Source organism: Phoenix dactylifera, chromosome 1 (genome assembly GCF_009389715.1).
Source record: "Phoenix dactylifera cultivar Barhee BC4 chromosome 1, palm_55x_up_171113_PBpolish2nd_filt_p, whole genome shotgun sequence".
NCBI classification, from domain to species: domain Eukaryota; kingdom Viridiplantae; phylum Streptophyta; class Magnoliopsida; order Arecales; family Arecaceae; genus Phoenix; species Phoenix dactylifera.
The window spans coordinates 6,659,184-6,669,854 of NC_052392.1; the positions used below are offsets into that span (position 1 = coordinate 6,659,184).

The following is a 10,671-nucleotide window of genomic DNA, read 5'->3' on the forward strand; positions in this document are numbered from 1 at the left end:
CCCTCCCCTCTCCCGATCCCTCAAACCCCCTCCCGATTCTTGATTAGGTTCCTTCCAAGAAGCGAGAGAGAGAGAGAGAGCGGCCACCCAGGCCCCCGATCCCTCTTCTCCGGCGTCGATGGAGTTCGATGGAGCTTTCTCCCTCTTCTCCGGCGTCGGCTTCATGCCTTCTCAGGCCACCCAAGCCCCCGATCCTTCTTCTCCGGCGTCGATGGAGTTCGATGGAGCTTCTCAGAAGAAGAAGAAGAAACGCACAGGCGTTCAGAGTCGATCAGGCCATACGCTCGTTTCTCGGAGACCGCAGGAGCGGGAGCTTCCCTATTTTCAGATAGCTCTTGCACCCTCGAGCTCCAAATTAGAGGTTTGGTTTCCTTCCTCGCAATTCTTTTTTCCGTTGCTCGGTTCATGTGCTTCATCATCATCATCATCATACTTAAGCTCATAAGACACAGAGCTCGGCTTCCTTCTTTGTCGACATCTATGTCCTCCCCATGTTCCATCTGATGCCTTTTCTCTGGAAATTCTTCTTCACGATTCTTGATTTGTCCGGTTTCCCATGATATAATTTTCGGTGGCTTCTGGCAAGCGAATGGAAGTGTATAGAAATGCCAAGCGACAAAGACGCTCGACCTTCAGCTAAAACGAATTCTCTTCTCTTCTGGCAAGCGAATGGAAGTGTATAGAAATGCCCGGATGGCACTACAAGAAAATACACTTTCAGCGACCACTTTCGGCGACTAAATGAATAGCGGTCGCTGCAAATAAGCTATTTGCGACCAACATCCTTGTTAGTTACTGAATGATTGTCCTACACCGACTAAATGCATATTTAGTCGCGGAAAATCAAAACCAAGTTGGCGGGGTGGAGGTAAAACGTTTGGCGACTAAAGTTTGGTCGCTGAAAATAAGGCTATCTGCGACCAACATTCTTGTTAGTTACTGAATAATTGTCATACACCGACTAAATGCATATTTGGTCGCGAAAAAGCAATACCAAGTTGGCACGAGTCCAATATTTCGCGCGGGCTGGAGGTAAAACTTTTGGCGACTAAATTTTGGTCCTTAAAGGTTCACCTCCAGCGACTAAAAAAAAAATTAGTCCAGGAAAACTTTTACGAATAGCGCCTTTTTCCAATGAAAAAATTGGGCAGAAAGTTTGAGTTTTTTAGTGACCAAACTTTTGGTAGTGGAAGGTTCCCGTAAAACCGAACGATGTTGTACTAGCCCCTGTAAGATGCTAATTTCTAAGTTCAAAAAAAAGAACTGTTTATTTTCAAACGGTGCCGTTTAACACACTACCAGAAAACAAGCATATAGTGACGGAAAACTAGTGACGGCCCGTTATCAGTCACTATTTGTGATGGAGTAGTGACAGATAGGAATTTAGTCATCGTAGTATGAACTTAGTGACAGATTAATGACAGACCGGTCACAGAATGTGCGGGTAGGATGGACCCTAAAACTTAGTCTGCATCGTAGTGACGGGGTATCTGTCACAAAACTGGTAACCAAAATTGCAACCAGACAGTGACAAATTCAGCCGTCACACAAATTGTAATCCAAGTGTTTATAAATTTTTAAAAAATTATTTTTGGTAGTGACGGATTATTGACAGAAATTTCCGTCACCAAATTTAATTTCTAATTCTAAAAATATTAAAAATATTATTTTTGAATAATTTGCACCCCCCCCCCCCCCGCCCCCCCCAAAAAATCACAAAACACCATGCCCCCCAAATCACAAAACACAGCAAGATTGTTTCTAATCATAATTCCTATATTTTAACGGAATCAATGCCCATGGAATGCTTATGTCTAGAAAAAGCCTATGCATTTTTTGCTTTGCAAAAATGTGAACACGACAAACTGCCATAAAGAAAAATAGGTAAAAAGAAGAAGAAAAAAAAGAAGGGGTGGGGTGGGGTGGGGTGCTAGGGTTAGTGTTGGTGGACGCCACGTGCTTGTGTGGGACGCCCGCTGGCCTTTCCTTTCCGATTTTCGACAAAAATCCCAAACCCCCTGCACGACGAAGCGGTTTCACGAGCCGCTCCACCACCCACCCCCCCCCACCCCCACCCCTCCCCCAAACCCTGCAGCCGCCCCTCAACCCGCGCCCCCCCTCCCCCCCACCCCCCCCCCCCCCCCCCCCCCCCCCCCCCCCACCCCAAACCCTGCCCTCCCCCCCAACCCCCGCCCTCCCCCCCAACCCCCTTCTTGATCGAGTTAAAGATTCCTGGCGGGAAACTGGGAGGAGAACTGAGGCCCGTAAAAACCTAGCTCCCTTCCCCTTTCTCCTCAAAACCCTACCTCCACTTCTCCTTCCTCGCGCCTCCAAAACCCTAGCTGAAAACCAGAGGGGAGAGGGAGGAGAAACCCTAGAATTCCAACCTTCTCCTCGTCAAAGCCTCGCTCCGTCGGGCGATGGCGCTCTACCTCCTCTTTGAATCCGCCTCCGGCTACACCCTCTTCCACGCGTACGGCCTCGACGAGATCGGCCAGAACACCGAGGCCATCCGGAACTCGGTCCTCGACCTCACGCGCTTTGGCAAGGTGGTCAAGCTCGTCGCCTTCCACCCTTTCTCCTCCGCCCTCGATGCCCTGAACCAATGCAGCGCCATCTCCGAAGGTGAGCTCCGAACCCTACCTTCCCCCCCATCTGCTGCCCATTTGGGGTTCGAAGTTAAATTTATTCGATTTTGTTGCGGGCTTCTAGGGCTCATGACCGATGCGTTGAGGAACTTCTTGGAAATCAACCTTCTGAAACCAAAAGAGGGGAAGAAGGCTAAGTTCAGCCTCGGCGTTGCAGAGCCCAAGTTTGGGTCTCAGGAAGTGACCAAGATTCCTTGCCAGAGCAATGAGTTTGTTCTCGAGCTCCTTCATGGTGTCAGGTTGCACTTTGATAGGTTCATTAAAGACTTAAAGGTTGGATTTTTGTCACCTGATTGAGTAGTTTATATCTGCTATAAGTTATACTGGGTTTTCATGGAAAGATGATGTTGTTCTGTTTATTTTGTCTTTGTGGTTATAGCCATCAGACTTGGAGAAGGCTCAGCTGGGTTTGAGTACAATCATTGTTCAGGATCTCGGTCATTTGTTACAACAATGATTATACCGGTAATATGTTTTTGAGTATGTACTGGTTATATTTTTAGTGAACTGCCTGTGAAACAGTCTATGGGATAGTTTTGGCTATTGTAAGATAGACAATTTGCTGCAAGTAGATTTTTTATTCTAGTTTGCTGCAAGTATATTTTTGGAATCCTTTTATGCAAGTAGATCTGACAGTTATTCTAGTTTTTTTATTTTGTAGTGGCTATATGCTAATCTAAATTACACTTTGCAGCTGGAGTTTAATAGTTCTGAAAATCTTGAATTTTCAGAATTCTATAAGAAAACTCATACCAAGAAGAACAAAGAGTGAATTGATCCTATTTGCGCCGTGAAACATGTAGGTATCTAAAATCTCAATAATTATTTAAATCAGTTTCTGCTTTTGTAAGGTTATATACATTTAATTCTGTTGTTACCTTTGCATGGACAGTCAAAGATGTTGAGCTTGCGAGAAGAATCTTCCCAATCCGGTGTGCAATTAACATCAGAGGAGATGTATAGGCAGGCACTTGGATGAATAGCAAGATCAGATATTTTTGGAATTTTTAATTTATATTTTAATGTGTTTGGTGATGATTATCACCTTAACATATGGTATGGATGAAACATTGTGATGTATGGTTAATAGGTATGCTTGACTTTAGACTTATAGATGATGATATTTATAATGAATGATTATGGATTCTCCAACATTATGTATACTTCTATTTGGATGAGAAAATGTATTGTGCAATATGGATATTGGATAGGCTGTGTTGGTTGTACAGAATTTGGAACGAGCCCAAAAATAAATATTAAGCTTATAATTTGAATTGTTAATTAAATACAGGTTAATACTTTCTGCCACTAAAAAATGTTTGTTGCCAATGCATTCAAATACATTCTGCGACCAAACTATTGGTGGGGGAAGATAGACATTCAGTGACCATTTTTTTAGTAGCGGAAGACAAACCTTCCACGACCAACTATTTGGTCGGTGTTGAAATTAGCGACAACAGATTTGGTCGCTGATAATTTTCTTCGGCAACCAAATGTTGGTCGTTGTTGGTGTACCTTAGGTGACCACACAATATTGGTCGCCAAAACCTTTCAGTGACTAGGGTTCGGCGACGAAGGGTATGCTAGTCGCGAAAAGGTTTCGGCGACCAAATATGGTTATTCGGCGACTAGAATCTTAGTCGCTGAATATGTATTTTCTTGTAGTGTGGGAAGAAAGTTCTGCTGCTTTGGTGCAGCACAATCAAGGAAAAGGAAGAATGGTGGTCATCGCACAACATCGGATTCAGGTACGATTCCAGATCATCCACGACCCATCGCCTCTCTCTCTCTCTCTCTCTCTCTCTCTCTCTCTGTAGGAAGTCGAAGTGGGAGAAGAAGCAGCAGCAACAGGGCTCCGCTGCTGCCTCCGACCAGCCCCCGGCCAACCCGCCGCCCAAAGAGGGCGAATGACCGTGCGATTCCCCGCCGAGGAGCAGGCGAAGGCCGCGGCGGATCGGGCGCAGCAGAGGAGGCGACGGCGGCGGTTTTCTTGGGTATTTTTATATTTTTTTTCTGTAAAAAAAATTATGACGACGCTTTAAAGCGTCGCTAATTAAACTGGTTGAGGAATTTTAGCGACGCTTTTAAGCGTCGCTAAAAATAACTTTAGCGACGCTTAAAAGCGTCGCTAAAAATAACTTTAGCGACGCTTTTCAGATGCGTCAGCAATTTTTTTCCACTCCGACATAGCCGACGCTTTGGTGACGCTTTGAAAAGCGTCGGAAAGAAAATTACCGACGCTTATAAGCGTCGCCAAAGCTCCTTTTTCTTGTAGTGACAATACTTCTAGAGAAATAATAAGAAATATGCATCCAAGATTCAAATGGGAGAAAGAAAACCCCCAACACAAGGAATTAATATGGACGCGTGCGCACACAGACTTTCCATTTAAATAAAATATTTGTTGCCCCATTTTTAACCCATTATGCCTGCATAGGCATGTTTTATGCAGATATTATGTATCCGCATATGTGACAGTTCCTTCATTTGTGTTCGGAAAAAATCTTATATTGTACCATATTATGCCAAATAAATATTTGTATCAGGGTCTAGTGTTGAAATAACTTGATGATTATATATACAAAAAGAGATGATTTAAAGCATAGAAGTAACCAGAATCAGTCCTTCCAAGGTTGTACATCGGAATTTCATCATGAACCAAGCATTTATAACCATGCAGGAGATCTAATTATTCCTCAAAGCAAATTTGTTATTAAAATTTCTGTGGAGCATATGCATTCAGGGCCGGCCCGAGCCCTAGGCGACCGAGGCGGTCGCCTAAGGCCCCAGGCCAATGGAAGGCCCCCCGGAGGCTGACCAAAAGGAATCAAAAGCCCTATATAAAACGGGATCAGGAGCTGGCTACGAGTCTTATCTTTCAGAAGGGAGGTGGAGAGTTTCCTGGCCTGCAGAGGGGCAATTTGGGATGTTGGGGACAGTAGTTTTGTTTTGGGTGGGGAGAGAGAGAGAGAGAGGAGGGATTTGGTTGGCTTAATAGACGCCTGAAGCCACTCTTATCTTTCATCCCTTCTCTTTTTTGGTTTTGGTCTTGGTTTTCCTTCCCTCACATTACTCCTGATCCAGCTGGGCCATCCGGAAGAAAGATAGGGGGATTGGAGATGGACTTCTTGGAGGGTGGAGATTTTTTTAGTTTTCTCCTCTCGGTTTCTTCTCCCCTCTTGGGTGGTAGAGAGAGAAAAGGAGGGAGGGGGTTGAATGGCTGCTGTGCTGTGATGTTGCGATTGCTGCTTGGGTACTCACTTGAAGGGGAGATGGTGGGATGAGACTTTTATTAATTAGATGGAGTGAATTTCCCATAATGACCCTACTTTTATTAATATGAAATCTCTTTTTCTAAAGTAATTATATTAATGCAAAACTAGTTCCTATATAGGAATTAGTTTTTAATTGTAAGTAAATCATTGTACTTTAGAACTTTGTCAATTATTGATTGTTTAAATTAATCAACATTAAGAGTCTATTTGGCCATTCCTCAAGGAATATCCGGCAAGAATTAGGACTATTGACCGGTTTATAGTCTAACTATCAGGACTATATTTGCACCATGCTTGAAAGAAGAACATGAACGTCATCTTTTTTCCCTCCTATGGGATGATTCGGGCTGGAGGGGGTGTTAGATTGACATGGGCTATTATGCACAAATGGGCTTCCTAATCCAACATGCCCTAAATGATTGAATTGGTTGCAATATATCCTATGAGTCATAAGAATCATGATTTACCTTAATATGCAAGTTATATATCAAAAACTTCATTTTTTTTAATGATTGTCATATAAGTGGGAATGATGGTTTTAATCGACTTGTGCTATGTACTTGAATATATCATTACTATGTTTCCATTATATAGTTTACAAAACAATGCAAGACATTGATGGTATATTTAATATTTTTAATTTTGCAGGACCATATTCTATGTTGAATAGAAGTGTAATGGACTAGTTACAAATTATTATTGGCCTTATATAGCACTAAAATTATCTTATATAAACTATGATGCACAATACTTCTAAAGAAAACCCAACAAAAATTACAAGGCACTAATATGGACTCGTGTATGTACACACATAGACTTTCCATTTAAATAAAATATTTGCTGATCCATTTTTAACCTGTTATACCTGCACATACGTAGATATTATGTATCCGCATATGTCACAGTTCCTTCATTTGTGTTAGGAGAAAATCTTATATTGTACCATATCATGCCAAATAAATATTTGTATCAGGATCCAGTATTGAAATAACTTGATTATATATACAAAAAGAGATGATTTAAAGCATAGAAGTAAGGTATAGTCCGTATAATAATCTTGAAATGAAAAATGATAATGTTGAAAGACATTAAGTTCTTACAGGATCTCTTAAATGAGTTGTTTACATAAATAACATGTGTTCGAGCTTTTACAAAACGAGCTGAACTTGAGCAAAGCGCACTATGCTTGATCTCAGTTAGTAGAGACTTTATAATATGACAATTGTGAGTCACAGGCATTGGCAACGATAGCAAGGGTTGGGAGAGAAGTTTGCAACGAGAAGAGCATCGCCTGGCATTATGTTATAATGTAATATATCCTTTGCTTCCACCCTTCATGCAAGTACCCAATTCCCTTAGCAGTCCCAATTGCTATTTTCATTGAACAAGTATCGGTTGAGAGATCCATTCTCCATGTATTCATGCACCAGAGCTTTGACTGTTGTTTCAAAGCAAAATCCATAGAGCCTGACCAGGTTGATGTGGTAATTGTAGAGCTTTATGGAATCGAAAAGCTCAATCTAGATTTCCATAAACATATAATTTTGAATTATAGAGACTTTTCGATTTTAGTTGCTAAATCATCTTAAATTGTAAAAGAAATCCACAGTAGAATTCTTAATCGTGCATGGAAAGAGAGCTAAAGGGTAGTCTTTGCTGTACATACACAGAAAGTCTAGTTAACCATGAAGGACAGGTTAATTTTGGCTTTTTGGTATGTGTGCAATATGAAATCTCTTTTTCTAAAGTAATTATATTTATGCAAAACTAGTTCCTATATAGGAATTAGTTTTTAACTGTAAGTAAATCATTGTACTTTAGAACTTTGTCAATTATTGATTGTTTAAATTAATCAACATTAAGGGTCTGTTTGGCCATTCCTCTAGGAATATCCGGCAAGAATTAGGACTATTGACCGGTTTACAGTCTAACTATCAGGACTATATTTGCACCATGCTTGAAAGAAGAACATGAACATCATCTTTTTTCCCTCCTATAGGATGATTCGGGCTGGAGGGGGTGTTAGATTGACATGGGCTATTATGCACAAATGGGCTTCCTAATCCAGCAATGAATATAGTAGAAACGTGCCCTAAATGATTGAATTGGTTGCGATATATCCTATGAGTCATGAGAATCATGATTTACCTTAATATGCAAGTTATATATCAAAAACTTCATTTTTTTTAAGGAATGCCATATAAGTGGGAATGATGGATTTAATCGACCAGTGCTATGTACTCGAATATATCATTACTATGTTTTTATTATATAGTTTTACAAAACATTGCAAGACATTGATGTGATATTTAGTATTTTTAATTTTGCGGGACCATATTCTATGTTGAATAGAAGTGTAAGGGACTAGTTACTAATTATAATTGGGCTTATAGAGCACTTAAATTATCTTACATAAACTATGATGCACAATACTGCTAAAGAAAACCCAACAAAAATCACAAGGAACTAATATGGACTCGTGTATCTACGCACATAGACTTTCCATTTAAATAAAATATTTGCTGATCCATTTTTAACCTGTTATACCTGCACATACGCAGATATTATGTATCCGCATATGTGACAGTTCCTTCATTTGTGTTCGAAAAAAATCTTATATTGTACCATATTATGCCAAATAAATATTTGTATCAGGGTCTAGTGTTGAAATAACTTGATGATTATATATACAAAAAGAGATGATTTAAAGCATAGAAGTAAGCAGAATCAGTCATTCCAAAGTCGTACATCAGAATTTCATCATGAACCAAGAATTTGAAACCGTGTAAGAGATCTAATTATTCCTCAAAGCAAATTTGTTATTATAATTTCTATCGAGCATATGCATTCATTCTAGTTAGTCTTGAAAATGTATATATGCTTCATGAAAACATGAAAAATAATGTCGAAAACATGAATAGATCTATCATTCTTGCTTTGCAAATGTTTGAAAGCTGCCTCTATAAATCTCTACTAGTATATATATCAAGAGAGACATCATATTTGAAAAAGTAGGAACGATTCAAAAATGATTATTTTTTTTCCATCTCAACTAACCAAGATCTCACTTACACATTCAAAGAAGTCTTCTGGTGGTAATGGCACTAGAAGCGACGCCTATCATCTATTACTCTTTTTTTTTTGCTTAGAGCCATCTATTACTCTTTAAATAACAAGTAATTAACAGAAGATACAACGAGGCGCAACATGTCACGTTTTGCTCTCCCTTTGTTCTCTAATCCTACGTACCGCGACGACAAACTTACTGCACAAGGAAGAGGAGCATGAGCATCATATCAAACACCACCAAGAAGAGATGGATCGACAGACAGACAGCCGATGATCATTGATCGGTAGATCGGAGAGACCGATCACCGCTCAAAGGGTCCAGCTGGATGGAGCTGCTTGCAGAGTGCAAGGTAGGTGAGGTAGAGGACGCGGTCCTTGGCCCCGGTGCGGTGGTTCTTGGTGTGCTTGCAGAAGTACTTGAGTTGATCCAGGGTGCAACATCCCAGGGTTTGGCCTAACAGCATGAACAGCCAGTTGATAGATCGTTTCTTGGCCGCCACCACTGGGCGCATGCAGTTGGGCTGCCCGCAGGACCGGCAATCCGGGAATGCCGGGGTCATCCACTCGGCTGGCGCGCGGTCATGCATCCAATGCTTCCTCGCCCGGATGAACGCCGCCACCTCGTTGAACTTGGATACGAGATCGTAGGAGATGACCTGGGAGGCCTCGCAGCGCTTGCACTGGGCCTCGCCGGTGATATTCGTGATGTTCTGAGAGAGAAGGTGGTTGAGGGAGTGGACGGTGGCGCGGAGATCGGTTGCCCAAGAGAAGGGAGGTGCGACGGTGTCCGACTTGTGGGCGCCGCGGGGGGCCTTGGAGGGGTTGCGGCGGGCGCGGAGGGGACGGGCAGGGGGGTTGGCGGCTGCGGCGGCGGCGGCGGAGGGAGCGGACGCGGCGGAGGAGGGGACGGAGATGAAGTCGGGGAGAAGAAGAGGTGGCAGCGGGGGAGGAGGGGGAGGGAAGGAGTGCTGTGGTGGCCCGGGGGAAGGGGGGGAAAGGGGAGGGTGTGGGGTTAGAGGATTAGGGCGGCGGGAGGGAGGAGAGAGGCAGAGGGCAAGAGGATCGTCGTCTTCGAAGGCTTTCGAGTCATCAACATTCTTCCTTTTTCGGTCTCTTTCCCCCATGGTGTTCTGGAAAACAGAAGCAAATAAGAGAGAAAGAAAGATTGGCGTTGGTTTGGAAGAAGGTGGAGAAAGAGAGAGAATACGAAACGATTGCTATTGTTGGAAAAGGAGTCACGAATACAAAGAAAAAAAAGAGGAAGAGATAGCAGAAAAAAAAGGAAGGGATAGAGACGAGGAGGAAAGAGAGAAGGGAGGAAATCCATTTTGAAGTTCAAATAAACTAGTGCCGTAGGAGAGACTTGGTAAGGGAGGGGATATTTATTTTGAAGTTCGAAATCTGAAAGGATATCTTAAATTCAGAAACTAACCAACTAAAGGAGGAGGGATAAATATGGCTTTTGATTTTATGTTTAATAGGAGACCAGAGGGCGGTTTGCTTGGGATTCTACCAACAAACTAGTGCCGTGCTCTCTTAGAGTTTGTCTATGACTAGCTGTGCTTTGTATTGATAAATCGAGGTAGTTTATATGGTGACGTAAACTATCTTAACGTGGATCTGTTCAAATTAAAGTTGTTTCTCGACTGTTTTGCTTTAAAGAAAGAAGAAAATCTTAT

The 10,671-nt window shown here is 42.1% G+C and overlaps 2 protein-coding genes across 3 annotated transcripts; one reads left to right on the forward strand and one right to left on the reverse strand.

The window, feature by feature from the left end:
- The first annotated feature begins 2,192 nt into the window (after window positions 1-2,192).
- LOC120110310 (nucleolar protein 56-like) lies at window positions 2,193-3,809 on the forward strand. Of its 2 annotated transcripts, none has more exons than XM_039125021.1 (5): window positions 2,193-2,625; window positions 2,713-2,921; window positions 3,028-3,113; window positions 3,343-3,447; window positions 3,541-3,809. In XM_039125021.1, the coding sequence occupies exons 1-3, from the start codon at window positions 2,421-2,423 to the stop codon at window positions 3,103-3,105; spliced, it is 492 nt and encodes a 163-aa protein (XP_038980949.1). In that variant the 5' UTR covers window positions 2,193-2,420; the 3' UTR covers window positions 3,106-3,113; window positions 3,343-3,447; window positions 3,541-3,809. The 2 variants fall into 2 exon arrangements, with proteins under 2 accessions (XP_038980949.1, XP_038980950.1); XM_039125022.1 differs by having other exon boundaries at window positions 3,343-3,451; window positions 3,541-3,802.
- A 5,183-nt stretch (window positions 3,810-8,992) lies between these two features.
- Window positions 8,993-10,116, reverse strand: LOC120104252 (wiskott-Aldrich syndrome protein family member 2-like). Its single transcript, XM_039115110.1, has one exon. The coding sequence runs from the start codon at window positions 10,114-10,116 to the stop codon at window positions 9,295-9,297; it is 822 nt and encodes a 273-aa protein (XP_038971038.1). The 3' UTR covers window positions 8,993-9,294.
- Window positions 10,117-10,671: the final 555 nt, after the last annotated feature.